This window comes from Salmo salar, chromosome 24 (genome assembly GCF_965601325.2).
Source record: "Salmo salar chromosome 24, fSalSal1, whole genome shotgun sequence".
NCBI lineage: Eukaryota > Metazoa > Chordata > Actinopteri > Salmoniformes > Salmonidae > Salmo > Salmo salar.
Window position 1 is genome coordinate 13,798,806 of NC_138314.1, and position 17,033 is coordinate 13,815,838.

General features: G+C 41.5%; 1 protein-coding gene across 7 annotated transcripts; it reads right to left on the reverse strand.

The window, feature by feature from the left end:
- Nucleotides 1-462: 462 nt before the first annotated feature.
- On the reverse strand, nucleotides 463-16,636 carry chfr (checkpoint with forkhead and ring finger domains, E3 ubiquitin protein ligase). 7 transcript variants are annotated; one of them, XM_014170880.3, is made up of 18 exons: nucleotides 16,479-16,636; nucleotides 15,867-16,008; nucleotides 14,723-14,822; nucleotides 13,863-13,972; nucleotides 11,677-11,736; nucleotides 11,352-11,555; nucleotides 10,823-10,921; nucleotides 10,556-10,739; nucleotides 10,169-10,323; nucleotides 9,759-9,921; nucleotides 9,467-9,627; nucleotides 9,038-9,139; nucleotides 8,856-8,939; nucleotides 6,984-7,054; nucleotides 6,169-6,256; nucleotides 5,755-5,862; nucleotides 5,563-5,635; nucleotides 463-4,271 (listed from the first exon to the last, which is right to left on the reverse strand). In XM_014170880.3, the coding sequence occupies exons 2-18, from the start codon at nucleotides 15,970-15,972 to the stop codon at nucleotides 4,229-4,231; spliced, it is 1,911 nt and encodes a 636-aa protein (XP_014026355.1). In that variant the 5' UTR covers nucleotides 15,973-16,008; nucleotides 16,479-16,636; the 3' UTR covers nucleotides 463-4,228. The 7 variants fall into 7 exon arrangements, with proteins under 7 accessions (XP_014026355.1, XP_014026354.1, XP_014026352.1 ...); XM_014170879.3 differs by having other exon boundaries at nucleotides 10,823-10,963; XM_014170877.3 differs by having other exon boundaries at nucleotides 10,823-10,999.
- Nucleotides 16,637-17,033: the final 397 nt, after the last annotated feature.

Sequence of the window (17,033 nt, forward strand, 5' to 3'; positions counted from 1 at the left end):
ACAAAGGACCAGTCAACTATGATAGACTAAGGTAATATCTGCTTGAGCAAACAGACATCTGTGGCCTTTACAGCTAATTTAATCTCCATGAATGTTTGGGAAATTGCCTTCAATCTATCGCTGTGCACAGGTCATTAATCTGTGTTTGTTTGAATCCCCACCTAATTGTAATTTTGTGTGTCATCAAAAGAACAGTTGGGTGCCGATTTGCTGGTTATAGGCATTGCAGCTTTTAAAGGCAATTTCCGATTGAGCCGACATATGCAGCGTTTACCGTTAATGGGATCTCCGCGAACATTGCTTTAAAAACCCTCAATGCCTATAACCCACAATGATTGAATCCCAGCCTAAATGTTGAAATGAGCGATTCAAATTTTTTCAATGTGTGCGAGCTGAATTAGAAGCAAATACCCTCAAAGCTAGTCTTGCTTGTAAACATATCTAACAGTTTGGACATTCTACTTTTTCCATCTTAAATCAATGTTGTAATTTAATGTCAATTTACAAAAATCAAATTTTACAATCTGATTTAATACAAATAAAAAAATTTAATTACACAGAATGCATAAGATATTGGATCAAAGTGAATAACCTCATTTCATTTCTTGCAAAGTAATTTCTTTCACTTTAAATTGCATCAGAATGTAATGACTTGCATACCCCCAACCCTCCCCAAAAATAATGTACTCTACTTCACTACTAACTTAGTTCTTTTTCAATATATAAAAGGGCACATTAAGAAAAAAGTATATCAGGCCATTCTAGCTAGCCTAAAAGGTCTGTAGACACTGGGCCGATTTGACTTTCATATGATTGGTCACTAATTTACAAAGATAATGGTAAGAGACAAGTGAGTACTGTGTAAATGCAACACTTTGAATTCTAACTTGGTGAGGGTGCTTTCACTGCCAGACAAGAATGCCACAACAAACGGCAATGTAGTATTTCCTCAAGACTTAATACAGGAAATTTGCACCAATTTAGGTTTAACTGACAATGTCTGACCAAACCATAGCATTTGTTCCTCTGTTTATCCAAAACAACAGAAACACAGCACAAAAAAAAAAAAAATGAAATACCCCTCTGATAAACAAACTTTGTTATAAGATCGATACAAAATGCTCCATGCACCACTTCAATACAGCAACATATGTTGAAAAAAAACACGTCCACATCGTATGAACTAGAATACAAAGCAGAATACTGTCAAGTTTAACATTGACATTAATTCCTGAAGATGTTGGGTTTCTGCTAAATTGGTCTTGCAAAACAATACAAATACATTAATCCTTACTAACAAGTATGAAGTATCAAGTTGTTGGCTTAATCAACATGTTTAGTCAACACCACTAACCTAATATAATGCAAAAAGGAGGAACAATTCTACCCCCCCGAACCCTCTAGTCTAGCAAACCATTGTGCATTCTAACAAAAAAACTGCATTGGCCGTTAGTACTAGTTCAAAGCTGAGAAAGCTTCTCTAATACACTACTTGGAAAAAAATATATATAAAGAAATCTGCTTTACGTTGAGTAACCCTCATTATCCCCGCCTGAAGAACTGAAATCCTATACAACTAACTATACCATGGATTCTCACTCAGCCCTATTATGCTAAGCTTGTACATGGCTTTTTGCCCTTGTCGGGAAATCCAAAGAAACCCAGCAGAAATCCCCTTTTCCCAAAACTAAGTATAACCTCCAATAAACAGAAATTGCATTGTCTTTCCAGTTAACAGTCTTAATATGTGGAAGCTGTCTGAATTCAAAATGGTGCCACTGCATATCTTTGTCATCCATGCAGTGGCAAGAAAAAGTATGTGAACCCTTTGGAATTACCTGGATTTCTGCATAAATTGGCCATCAAATTTGATCTGATCTTCATCTAGTCACAACAATAGACAAACAGTGTGCTTAAACTAACAAACACACAAATTGTATTTTTCTCGTCTATATTGAATACATAATTTAAACCTTCACAGTATAGGCTGGAAAAAGTATGTGAATCCCAAGGCTAATGACAAAAGCTAATTGGAGTCAGCTAACCTGGAGTCCAATCAATGACACGAGATGTTGGTTGGAGCTGCATTGCCCTATAAAAACACTCACAACATTTGAGTTTGTTATTCACAATAAGAATTGCCTGATGTGAATCATGCCTCGAACAAAAGAGATCTCAGAAGACCTAAGATTAAGAATTGTTGACTTGCATAAAGCTGGAAAGGGTTACAAAAGTATCTCTAAAAGCCTTGATGTTGATCAGTCCACGGTAAGCCAAATTTTCTATAAAATGGAGAAAGTTCAGCGCTGTTGCTACTCTCCCTAGGAGTGGCCATCCTGCAAAGATGATTGAGCATTCTGCGCTGTGCTCTTGCAATGAGGTTAAGAAGAATCCTAGAGTGTCAGCTAAAGACTTACAGAAATCTCTGGAACATGCTAACATCTCTGTTGACGAGTCTACGATATGTAAAACACTAAACAAGAATGGTGTTCATGGGAGGACACCACGGAAGCCACTGCTGTCAACAACAACAAAAAAACATTGCTGCACGTCTGAAGTTTGCAAAAGTGCACCTGGATGTTCCACAGCGCTACTGGACAAATATTCTGTGGACAGATGAAACTAAAGTTGAGTTGTTTGGAACACACAACACTATGTTAGGAGGAAAAAAAAGGCACAGCACAGCACACCAACATCAAAACCTCATCCCAACTGTAAAGTATGGTGGAGGGAGCATCATGGTTTGCTGCCTCAGGGCCTGGACAGCTTGCCATCATTGACGAAAAAATGAATTCCCAAGACATTTTGCAGGAGAATATTAGGCTATTGGATGATGCAACAGGACAACGACCCAAAACACAGAAGTAAATCAACAACAATGGCTTCAAAAGAAGAAAATACACCTTCTGGAGTGGCCCAGTCAGAGTCCTGACCTCAACCCGATTGAGATGCTGTGGCATGACCTCAAGAGAGCAGTTCACACCAGACATCCCAAGAATATTGCTGAACAGAAACAGTTTTGCAAAGAGGAATGGTCCAAAATTCCTCCTGACCGTTGTGCAGGTCTGATCCGCAACTACAGAAATCGTTTGGTTGAGGTTATTGCTGCCAAAGGAGGGTCAACCAGTTATTAAATCCAAGGGTTCAGATACTTTTTCCACCCTGCATTGTGAATGTTTACATGGTGTGTTCAATAAAGACAAAATGTATAATTGTTTGTGTGTTATTAGTTTAAGCAGACTGTGTTTGTCTATTGTTGTGACCTAGATGAAGATCAGATCAAATTTTATGACCAATTTATGCAGAAATCCAGGTATTTACAAAGGGTTCACATACTTTTTCGTGAGTGAGTGAGAGATTAGATAGAGGCCTCAATGTCTATATCTTGTGGTATCTATATGCATAGAAGTCTTTAGACAACATAGTTGTGATTCAACCTAGTAGGTTTGGGGGAAGGATCCAACATGAATACTATTTAGAACACCATTTGCTGCTGTATTTTCACAAAAGTAGGAAGCTCTAGATTCTAATTCAAATACAGAATTCCCCAAGATATCTAAAGCACTACACCACAAGTTGAGAGAAAAACAAAATCAATTCATATTTTTTTGTTTATGTGCCAACTACTCAGGCACACGGAAATAGAAAAAAAAAGTGTCAGCTTACTAATATCAATATATGCCTTCTAAGCTACTGTCACAAAACATGCCATTTCATCCTGTGTGTAACAGTACACGTATGGCCAAAGTCCATTTTGATTGCCAACTGTTCTCAGTGTATTTTTTATTTTATCCCTCAAACTGATCATGTACCCAAAAGGACATGATACTGTAATGAAGGGTGGTGATCATATACCCCATAAGATATTAGTCCATCATCATATAGGGGAATCCGGTCCTACTGTGTGGAGTGCATAGTATTATCCCACTCACCCCTACTATGCCTATAAGACTGGGCTAATCATTACCTAGACAGTCTTAACAAAATAGTTTGATTGTAATTTCTGCATATAATCAAATACAAAAGTCTATAGAGCCTGCGAGAGAACTACAAGTTATTACCTAAGAAAGAGACACTTTTCCTCAGGGCAAAGAGCTGCATAATAAGGGAGGGAAAAAAAGGACCACTTTGTATAGAGACAGAGAGTAATACAGGAGATCCTTGGAAATCAGTCTTTTCTCCGGTGATTGGAGAGGAGCCTCGCATAGCAGGTCACCCACAAGGCTCTTCAGCTCTTGAAACGCGTCTGCTCACATATGTGGTTGAATTTCCTGCAACAAGGTGAAAAGGAAACGATACAAATGTGTCACATCATGAACCAGAGCTGCTGTGAGAGGAGCTGTGAAGAAGTGATTGCAGCTTTCCTCTACTAGCAGGTGTTATTGGCCAAGCTGATACAACAGTGCCCTCTGCTGGTAAAATGCATGTACAGCCACACTGAAGCCTCTAACAGAGCCACACACACACACACACACACACACACACACACACACACACAGTATCGGTCAAAAGTTTGGACACACCTACTTATTCCAAGGTTCTTTAATTTTTACTATTTTCAACATTGTAGAATAATAGTGAAGACACCAAAACTATGAACTAATACATACGGGAACATGTAGTAACGCCCCCCCCCCCAAAAAAGTGTTAAATCAAAACATATTTTATATTTGAGATTCTTCAAAGTAACCACCCTTTTCCTTGACATCTTTGCACACTCACGACATTCTCTCAACCAGTTTCATGAGGAATGCTTTTCCAACTGTCTTGAAGGAGTTCCCACATTTGCAGAGCACTTGTTGGTTGCTTCTCCTTCGGTCCAACTCATCTCAATTGGGTTGAGTTCGGGTGATTGTGGAGGCCAGGTCATCTGAGGATGCACTCCATTTATTTGGAGTGCAATTTCTGAGGCTGGTAACTAACGAACTTATCCTCTGCAGCAGAGGTAACTCTGGGTCTTCCTTTCCTGTGGCGGTCCTCATGAGAGCCAGTTTCATAATAGCGCTTGAAGGTTTTCGCGACTGCATTTGAAGAAACTTTCAAAGTTCTTGACATTTTCCGGATTGACTGATCTTCATGTCTTAAAATAATGGACTGTCGTTCCTCTTTGCTTATTTGAGCTGTTCTTGTCATAATATGGACTTGGTCTTTTACCAAATAGGGCCATCTTCTGTATACCACCCCTACCTTGTCACAACACAACTGATTGGCTCAAAAGGCATTAAGGAAAACAATTCCACAAATTAATAAAGGCACACATGTTCATTTAAAGGCATTCCAGGTGACTACCTCATGAGCTGGTTGAGAGAATGCCAAGCGGATCTACTTTGAAGAATCTCAAATCTAAAATATGTTTTGATTTGTTTAACTTTTGGTTACTACATGATTCCATGTGTTATTTCATAGTTTTGATGTCTTCACTATTAATCTACAATGTAGAAAATAGTAATAAAATTTTTTAAAAAAGAGTAGGTGTGTCCAAACTATTGACTGGTACTGTATATATAAATAAGTTTGGACTGTGGAGACCTATTCAGAAGAGAATGGCAAAATGTAACTTACGTGGCGTGGTGTGCCTTCACTTGAGTCCGGCAGTTGCGTCCCCAATAACAGTCAGGCCGAGACGTCACAGCAGCTGTGGGAAAGAATATCAAACAAATAAAGCTTCATTCATAATTTGGATATGCGAGTTTATTGCCATCTCGCAGTCTACAGCTGTTAGAGGCTGTGTCGTTGTGGGCAGTGCTCTCTCACCTGGGAGCTCCGAGCCAGGGATGTTCTGTCTATATTTGTAGGCCAGCTCCTTGAAGGCACGCAGGCCACAGCAGAAACACATTATGGCGTTACTGTTGATGCGATAATCTGGGGTAGAGAAATTGGAGAGCGAGAGTTAGTAGTGTGTGCCAAAGGGAGGTGGAAGGATGCCCTGCACTGTCAGTAGGACTTACAACCATGTTCAGGATGGGAAGCTTAATGGTGGCGTTCCAGCTTATCGTCTTTGCAGTTGTGTTGATGATCATATCTCATAACATCTGCAGATGGGCCTCAGAAACACTTTATTATGGATGTAGCAATTTTCTGAGCTGTGCAGTGCAACTGCAAAAAAGACAACCTGGAACGCTTACAATCTCAAGTTATGTGAGGTGAAGAGGATAGTTTCAGACTGACCAGAGAGATAGAAGGTTCCCTGTTGCAGGCCCCGAAGACCCTCCTGTAGCATGTCCCTCCACGACATCCCTCTGGCTGCTAAGTAATTCTGTAAGCAGAACAAAGTATTTTTTATTTGTTATAAATTAGGATCTTTTTTTTTTTACCGTTTTTGATTTGTCATTATGGGGTTGTGTGTGTTGATTGAAAAAAAACCAAAAAAAAATGTCATCCATTTCTTAATAAGGCTGTAACGTAACAAAATGTGGAAAAAGTCAAGGGGTTTGAATACTTTCCGAAGGCACTGTACTAGACTTTAGTGATCTCCATAGTAGAGAAGTTATAAATAAAATACATCCACTTAAATTGAGTTATGTAACCAGGAGCCGGTTTCCCAGATACAGATTAAGACTAGTCCTGGACAACAAAATTATATTTTTAATATAACCTTTATTTAACGAGGCAAGTCGGTTAAGAACTAATTCTTATTTACAATGACAGTCTACACTGTCCAAACCCGGACGACGCTGGGCCAATTGTGTGCCGCCCTATGGGACTCCCAATCATGGCCGGTTGTGATGCTGCCTGGATTCGAACCAGGGTGTCTGTAGTGACACCACTATCACTGAGATGCAGTGCCTTAAACTGCGGCGCCACTCAGGAGCCCTTTAAAAAAAACTGAAAAGCATGTTCAATGGAGAATCGTCATTGAAAGTGTTTTACTCCAGGACTAAGATTAATCTGTGTCTGGGAAACCACCCCAAATAGCTCAGATACAGTTTCTGGGTGTCCAGACAGACCAATGGTTAGAGCCTTGGAGTATAAAGAGGAAGTACCTGGAGGATCTCTGACTCATAGTTATTGCTGTTCAGAACACCGTCCAGACATTTGTCTGTAAGGTTGAGTTCTGTGGAAGAAGACATGGATATTATATTTTTCATTCTGGTAAACATGCTACTGCAATGAGATACAGTAACAAATGATGAGTAAGACATATAGGAAATATATATTGGTAAATTTCCATTTGCAACCACTATTGTCAAACTTTCCACAATGATAGTGTTACCTCGGAAATCACCCAAAAGGCCTGGTTAACTAAGCATCAAATCCAATTTTATTGGTCACATACACATGGTTAGCAGATGTTAATGCGAGTGTAGCGAAATGCTTGTGCTTCTAGTTCTGACCGTGCAGTAATATCTAACAATTTCACAACAACTACCTTAGATACACACACAAGTGTAAAGGAATGAATACGGATATATACATGTAAATATATGGATGAGCGATGGCCATGCGGCATAGGCAAGATGCAGTAGATGGTATAGAGTACAGTATATACATATGAGAAAAGTAATGTAGGGTATGTAAACATTATATAAAGTGTCATTGTTTAAAGTGACTAGTGATACATTTATTACATCCAATTTTTTATTATTTTAGTGGCTAGAGATTTGAGTCAGTATGTTGGCAGCAGCCACTCAATGTTAGTGATGGCTGTTTAACAGCCCACGGTGAAGTTACCTGTTATTTTCTAAGGTCAATTAAACAAATCTCCACAAACTTATTTGCAATCAAGTACTACAACATAGTTTGGGATTTTGGCAATGAACTTGTGGATAAAAATGTTATGCATTTGCATCCAATATGAAGGAAGTTAGAGGTACCGTAAATTCCGGACTATAAGCCGCAACTTTTTTCCCCAGGCTTTGAACCTCGCGGCTTAAACAATGACGCGGCTAATATATGGATTTTTCCCGCTTTCATTTAAAAATAAAATTCAAAATAAAACACATTCTGTGACGTGCTCAGTTTTTTGGCGGCATGAAGCTTTCATTAGACCAATGAAATTGCCGAACGGGTTACGGTCAAACAACTTTTTGGTTTACTGTTTAGATTAAATCGAGCGCGCTCAAACTTCCCATCATTCTGATTACGGTAGTCATTTTGTCACCCTCATCATGGCAAAGACACGGAGAAATGCATATGATGCAGCTTTCAAGTTGAAGGCGATTGATCTGGCTGCTGGAAAAGGAAATAGAGCTGCTGCATGGGAGCTTGGTCTTAATGAGTCGATGATAAGACGTTGGAAACAGCAGCGTGAGGAATTGACTCAGTGCAAAAAGACAACTAAAGCTTACTGCAAATGTTTTATTTTTTGTTACAAGCCGTGTTTCGTTAAAGCCTATTTATTTTTGTTACAAGCCGTGTTTCGTTAAAGCCTGTGTAAAGTTCATTTGTTTCAATGTACCGGTAGGCACCTGCGGCTTATAGACATGTGCGGCTTATTTATATTCAAAATAATATATATTTTTTTAATTCAGTGGGTGCGGCTTATATTCAGGTGCGCTTAATAGTCCGGAAATTACGGTAGTTCCGTGAGTCAATGCTAACTAGCTTAGCACAAAGACTGGAAGTCTTCGGGTACAGCTAGTATGGCCGAAGACTTCCAGTCTTGGCGTTAAGCTAGCGCTAGTTAGCGTTGGCTAACGAAACTACCTCTAACTTCCTTCATACTGGACGCAGAGACATACAAATTGTATCCATGAGTTCATTGGAATGCCAAAATCACGAACTATCCCTTTAACCTTAAATTACCATTTTGTTCAACCCTGTATTCTTTATTTACCTTTGAAAAATATCAGGGACAAACTTTGAACCAGTGCTTAGTAAATCTAGCCCTTAGGAGTACTAGAGCAGAGACAAACCATTGAAACGTGCTAGGCAGCCTTGACAGCCGATCCTCTGGCAGCCCCAGTACATGTGGCAGAAGGGCCGTTGGCACGCCACACCTGCCCAACACAAAGAACCACACCCATCAGCACATTCAGCCAAGGCGACCGTGCCGTTGGCCCATTAACATTGACTAACAAGCCTGTGAGCCACTCACATTGCTGAGCGGAGAGTTCGGCGCGGCGGTCTGGCATGGGCTGCAGGCAGCAGGTGCAGATGACATGGCTGCCCTGAGGAGGACACATGTACTCCCGAGGAGCTGCAGGAGGACAGGAAGCAGAGGGAAACATCTCAGTGGGACACATACGCATATCGTCTGGGTCAAGGCCCTGAAGGGTGCACACTGTACTGTCGTAGAATCTGCAGATGGTCAGATGCGCTACAAGCATTCTAACACATTTCTGTGTTCAGGCGAGTGCAACATTTTGATAGCCAATTTGATCTGTAAGTGCACTCCATTGTGTTGTCATAACTCACTACATCAACCAACAAAATGTAGAACGATTACATATCAGATATAAAAGCACTATATAAAAACGTCATCCATTATTGTGATGATCAACAGTACGGCACATAGTTCAGTAACCTGTAGTGGGGAGGTCAGAGCGTGATGATGTTGATGGCCTCTCTCCATGGGGTTTCCCAGCCCTGTCCTCAGGAGTTGGTGGGGCTGGTCCTATGGCCCACAGTACCTGGCTAACCTCCTTCCTGTAGCCTGGACACTGTCTGCACATCACAAAGGGCTGGCTGTGGACACACAACAGGAACAAGAGAAAAGGTTTCAGTGTGAGAAAAACACAACGCAGTCACGCACACACACTCTTGGTCACATACTGTACACACAAGACCGCATACACACAGCTACTCTTTTGTCTGACCTGATATCGGAGGTGTCGCTGTCATTGTCAGAGAGCTCAAAGAGATAATCAGAGCTGCCCTCTTCATCAGAGAAGGAACGCTCAATCTTTGGCTGCAGCATGTCCCGAGTTATCTTGTTGTGGCTGTCCATGCTCTTCAGGTCCTCCTCACTGCGACACTTCTCTGTGGACACACAGGGTCAATATTTTAATGCTTTATCCACACACAAAGAGATTGTACAACCAAAAGGCCAACATATTTTTTTATAGGCTAGTCCTGTACAGGTATTCGGGACAAGGCACAAAAGACAAGGAGAAACACATAAGACAAGATGCACAAATGCCGTGTTTAACAGGGGGAAGAGCTGGGGACTATCCCCAGTAGTGTTAATGGGGGTACAAGGGTAGAGTAGGGCAGATTGGATACGAACCTGGGTTTTGGATAAGGTAGGCCTCCACCAGGTTGTTGAGGATGTGGTTCTTGCGGATCCTCTCTACCGGGCAGCGACAGGTGGGGCAGAGAGACGAGCGCTCCATCCAGCCAGAGTAACACGCAGCACAGAAGGTGTGCATACAGGGCTGCAGGCTAGTTGGGAGACGCACAGGGAGATGATAACATGAACAATGAAACACGCAGTGGAGGCAGCTTTCGGTCTTATAGAATGGAATTACACAATTTGGTGTTTTGTTTAAATGACTATATATTATATTTATAGAAACAGTTATTTTTATCTGCTATGAAGAGACACAAGCAATGAAAAAGTGGAGTGGGCCTATTTTCTAATGTAGTAGTAGTAGTAGTTAGAGTCTTGCTGTACCTGACACAGTCATGAAGTAGGTCCTGACAGATGATACAGGTGAGGGACTCCTCCATTTTGTCAGTCGTGGCTCCTTCCACAGTCACGGCAGCTTTTCCCAATAGATCCATGATAAGAGTTCCCTTAGCTGGGCCCACCACCTCAATACTGGAAGTATGTGGCAGTCCAAAATCATAGTTCTTATCTAGGGAAGGAAAAGGGGGAAAAACTGTTACAATCAAGTGTCACCAACCAAGTATCAAGACCCCACAAGGTAATGACACTGACCAGCACCATCAGTTTTCCTCCTCTTGCTCTCTGGCTCCATATCCCCCTCTTCCTTATCCAGCATTGTGACTCCGCTCTGGGCTTCCGTCTGTCGCACGTCTGTTGAGCAGAGGAGGTTAGAGTTGGGCTCCTCAGCCTTGCCTACAGAGGATGCAGCACATTTAGGACCCTCGGAACCTGAGAGACAAAGATTTATCAAAAGCCCATGAGATTGGTGCACATTCAGTTACCTGTACCCATCCTTGAATATCAGGAGTAGTAGTGGCCATATAAGTCTGATCAAATCGGATAAAGTCTATCATGTTATCAGTTGTCCAGAGCCGTCCTTGAATTTTGAGATTTTGAAAGAGGTAAAGGAGAGCGAACAAAGCTGGCACAATTCAAGGGAGACGTGCTATATCGGTTCAAAGATTTGAGGGGGGAGTGCGGCAGGCTTCACAATTAACCAAAATATAGATTTACTTCCCAGTCCCTGGTTCCCCTTAATGAGGACCATATAGAGCAAGCACAGGCCAGATGGAAAGCCTACCTGAGGCAGAGGAGTGCAGGAGGGAGGCTGCAGAGGGGGAGAACGTGTGGAGGTGGTGGGAGGAGGAGGAGGTGGAGGGCTGGGGCTCTTCTAAGGCCTGCTGCTCCCATGGAGGTCCAACCAGGAATGGCTCCACAGACACTGCTGCTGGAACAGGGCAGGGTTGGGCATTCTGCTGCATATCTGAGCATTTGGTGGCGTTGCCTGACAGGATGAGAAAGGGTGGTAAGCAACAAACAAGCTAATGAGCCTACAAATGTTTTTCATGAAAAAGATGCAGAGGTCGCAGTCAAACATCACATTGATTTGGGTATTAACTACTTACCAATTGAGTCTTGTGAGAATGTCCTCTCTGGTTTTATGGACTGATAAATGTAGGCAATATCTGTACGAGCAAAAGATTGCCTCAACAACTGAGTTAAGTATGGTGTGCAAACTTTTGTAAACAATTCATTAAATATCCCAAAAAAGGGAACATAGTATCCTTATGTTGATCGGTCAAGAATGAGTTTAGCTGACCTACTTGTCCAACTCAGTTTACACACATTATGTAAGTTAATTGTGTATGTATTATATACTGCTCAAAAAAATAAAGGGAACACTTAAACAACGCATCCTAGATCTGAATAAAAGAAATCATCTTATTAAATACTTTTCTTTTACATAGTTGAATGTGCTGACAACAAAATCACACAAAAATAATCAATGGAAATCCAATTTATCAAATAATGGAGGTCTGGATTTGGAGTCACACTCAAAATTAAAGTGGAAAACCAGACTACAGGCTGATCCAACTTTGATGTAATGTTCTTAAAACAAGTCAGAATGAGGCTCAGTAGTGTGTGTGGCCTCCACGTGCCTGTATGACCTCCCTACAATGCCTGGGCATGCTCCTGATGAGGTGGCGGATGATCTCCTGAGGGATCTCCTCCCAGACCTGGACTAAAGCATCCGCCAACTCCTGGACAGTCTGTGGTGCAACGTGGCGTTGGTGGATGGAGCGAGACATGATGTCCCAGATGTGCTCAATTGGATTCAGGTCTGGGGAACGGGCGGGCCAGTCCATAGCATCAATGCCTTCCTCTTGCAGGAACTGCTGACACACTCCAGCCACATGAGGTCTAGCATTGTCTTGCATTAGGAGGAACCCAGGGCCAACCGCACCAGCATATGGTCTCACAAGGGGTCTGAGGATCTCATCTTGGTACCTAATGGCAGTCAGGCTACCTCTGGCGAGCACATGGAGGGCTGTGCGGCCCCCCAAAGAAATGCCACCCCACACCATGACTGACCCACCGCCAAACCGGTCATGCTGGAGGATGTTGCAGGCAGCAGAACGTTTTCCATGGCGTCTCCAGACTCTGTCACATGTGCTCAGTGTGAACCTGCTTTCATCTGTGAAGAGCACAGGGCGCCAGTGGCGAATTTGCCAATCTTGGTGTTCTCTGGCAAATGCCAAACGTCCTGCACGGTGTTGGGCTGTAAGCACAACCCCCACCTGTGGACGTCGGGCCCTCATACCACCCTCATGGAGTCTGTTTCTGACCGTTTGAGCAGACACATGCACATTTGTGGCCTGCTGGAGGTCATTTTGCAGGGCTCTGGCAGTGCTTCTCCTGCTCCTCCTTGCACAAAGGCGGAGGTAGCGGTCCTGCTGCTGGGTTGTTGCCCTCCTACGGCCTCCTCCACGTCTCCTGATGTACTGGCCTGTCTCCTGGTAGCGCCTCCATGCTCTGGACACTACGCTGACAGACACAGCAAACCTTCTTGCCACAGCTCGCATTGATGTGCCATCCTGGATGAGCTGCACTACCTGAGCCACTTGTGTGGGTTGTAGACTCCGTCTCATGCTACCACTAGAGTGAAAGCACCGCCAGCATTCAAAAGTGACCAAAACATCAGCCAGGAAGCATAGGAACTGAGAAGTGGTCTGTGGTCCCCACCTGCAGAACCACTCCTTTATTGGGGGTGTCTTGCTAATTGCCTATAATTTCCACCTGTTGTCTATTCCATTTGCACAACAGCATGTGAAATTTATTGTCAATCAGTGTTGCTTCCTAAGTGGACAGTGTGATTTCACAGAAGTGTGATTGACTTGGAGTTACATTGTGTTGTTTAAGTGTTCCCTTTATTTTTTTGAGCAGTGTATAACCAAGGTTTCAGCAGCGGAAGGTACACAGGAAAACAAGTGGCCTAAAAGACATTTATGCACTATGAACTACTGATTTATATACACTTTCTGAAGAAACTACGAAAAACGTTATACTCTTTATACAGCCTACCACACGCCAACGTTTTTTTTCCTACGTACAAAACACTCACAATAATGAGGTAGGCCTATATTAAGCTAGCAACCGTGCACTGTGCTCCCTGTTTGTTTAACTAATTAATTGAAGTTATATTATCTTAAGGAGATATAACCGATGTAAAACAGAGAAACCAACATTATGGTGTAGCAACAAAGAGACCACAGAGTGAAACACCCCAGTCAATATAGGGAAAAAAACATACTTAGCTCTGGCTCGTTTTTCCTGTACACAAAGTAGATGACGTCTCCATTCTGCAGCATATGAACCTGCTTTTTCACCAGCTTTGACATGTTAATCACTGTACCATTGGTGCTAGAGGGGTGAAAATACAAAACAAAACACAAAACTGGTCAGTCATTTCTGTAGTGGATTTATCAGCAGCCTTGGAAGAAATCCCAGACTAGGGATGCAGTTATTATTATTATAGCAGCAATGAACAGGGCATTGATTAAATAGTAGCTTCTCTTCATGGGATGTATAGGGATGGAATTGTATCCTACACTATTGAGTAACTACACTGTCGCATTCCATCTTTCCATTGCAGAGGTTTCCACAATATTCAGAAGCAAAACAGAGTTACCACTGTGCTCAATGATGCATAGCATAATGCAGTGGGTGTGTGTGTGCGGACACTAGAGTGATGTGTGTAGAGAATACCTTGCTGACTCAGAGCATGGTAAAACACAATCTCTAATTACTGGTTAGTGTCATTTGCCTCATTACCTCCAAGCTGGTTGCTTTACACTGACAATTAGACTACACTGTGATGTGCAAGCCTAGATCTGTCCAATCTACCATTAAATACACTGATCAGTCACAACAAACAGGACAATCTGCATAACATATTTTTCTCTTATAATAAAACCTAACATAAGCGCAGGTTAAAATCTAGTTAGCCTGATTAGGCTAACAGGTAAAATGCTTCACATTACCATGTTATCGCATTGTAAACATACATAATGATCAGATGAGCCTTGAAAATGGGCCTACATTGAGCCTATAAGCTATACAGGACTTAAGAGAGAAAAAAAAATGAAAAATGATATGAGACCCCCCTCATACCTCGTGTCCTCTAGCCACACCAACCCTGATCTCTCATCCTGGACGATCTTACAGTGATCCCCCGAGACCAGTTTACTAGCAGGAAAGGAAAGATCACAGCCTGGTGGAAGAAAAGATGGTTAATAAAAATGCACAGAAAAATCACAACATCGTCTAAGATGACTATTTTAAGCATGATTTGAATAAGCTAGATGTTCTCTCGTATGGTAGGCTACTTATGATGTCGATTAAGGCAGCCCCCCGCACATCTCTGATTCTGAGGGGTTGGGTTAAATGCGGAAGACACATTTCAGTTGAAGGCATTCAGTTGTACAACTGACTAGGTATCCCCCTTTCCCGTATGGAGCTGTAGTGCTTTGTCTAGTGTAAAAAAGAATGACTTTGTTTACGTCACGTTACTGTAAACAAGGCCAATTTGGACTTATTCATGATCTATTTTAAAATACCAGGAAAACATGTCTTTAGGCAATGGGCAGTTGATAATTTCACGAGGCGGCTCAGAATTACTAGACTGAGATTGTACGATTATGATGATTTATTGTTGATATATTTATACCCTTCTTTTATACCATATTGTGGATGCTGCATAGCATACTAGCTCATTAAACTTAGACCACTTGTATTGGAAAGCAGACTCCTGGAATTCAATATAACAGAGACTAAACCTGTTCTTGAGCAAAATCCATACAAAGAAAACATACTATTCTGCACACATGTTCTCAATAGACACCTTTGATATCACCAGAGGGGGTGTCTAAGTTTAGTGACCTGGGGCATTGTGCCTTGAATTAACTGGTTTTATTAAGGAGCCCAGACACTGCCTGGCTCTCATGTCTGTGACATGGAGTCTTTTGTCACAAACATCAAGACATTTATAAACCAGATCCTCAAAACAAGCAACATACATTATATTTCTTTTTTTTTAAAGTGTCATGCATTATAGAACATATATTTTACACATTACTATCATTGTGGGAGCAATAATCATTCATATTTAGAACAGGTATTTTAGTAACTCATTAAATATTTCCATCATTTATAGATAACAGTTAGTGTCCTACCACAGAACTTTCTATACTTTTCAGAAATTAGCCTACAATATGGTGAAGTGACTTAATGTCACTGTGTGGAATAGTAATTGTACCTTTTCTTCGCCCGACAGTGTATTCCCTGTTGACAAGCAATACTTCCGATTCAGTGTCCACTTTTACTAACTTCCCCCATGGTTGACTTCTTCCATGAATATCCATTTCCAAAGCTGATACGTTCCAGTTTTCTAGCTATAACTTTAGATCAAATCATGAACATTAAAAATGCAAACACACTTCTTAGATCGGTGGCAGCAAATATGTCATCTAAGAAGCGAACCCTATTCTAGTTGAGAAATGTGGAGCACTTGCTAGCTAAGTAGCTAACATTAACCACTAGCTACCTAGCTTAGCTTAGAAGGATATACAATGAACTAACCACCCTGTTTGGAACAAGAAACAAAGATGTTACTGTACCTAGCTTGCTAAGCTAACTACAGTAACTAATGTAGCTAAAACGTTTGATTAGCAAGGTATTTAATCCTTGAAGCTAGTCAATCAAACATCAAAAGAAGTTAACGATGGACATGCAACGACAAACTTCGCGTTCAAAATAAATATTGCTAAAGCTGGCTGCTAACATTAGCTGGGTACTAGTAACTAGCTAGCTAACAACTTTCAAACTGCTTAACAGGTGCTAGAAACTAGAAATAATACGATTTAGCTACCTTGAAAAAAGATGTACTATACCCTCAAAAGCGCGATTATTTTTGCTTGAAGATGTTTTGTCCCTTCATTTTCCATCTTGGCACGCACACTAGTTTACTTCCTGGCAACCAAACGTATTTACAAGCATCAGCTGATGGAGGAGGGGCGGGGAGAGAAGTAGTCTGGGAAAAAAGCAGTTGAGACAAAATTAATATCCCATAACTCTTTGCAAAAATGCATTAATTTGTATATTTTCTAACGATTCTGCGTGGAATCATACTGTAAGGCCAATGTCAAAACTCTGCATATACAACCAGGGGTTCATTGGGAATTTGGAAACGGGGAGGCCTATTTTTTGGGGGGATAGGGATAGGGATAGGGTTAGGGTTAGGGATAGGGTTGTAGTTGAGGCAGCTGCTAGGGTTGCACTAGGATGTTGACATGCAGCCAGTGGTGGAAAAAGTACCCAATTGTCATACTTGAGTAAAAGTAAAGATACCTTAATAGAAAATTACTCAGGAAAAAGTGAAAGTCACACAGTAAAATACTACTTGAGTAAAAGTCTAAAAGTATTT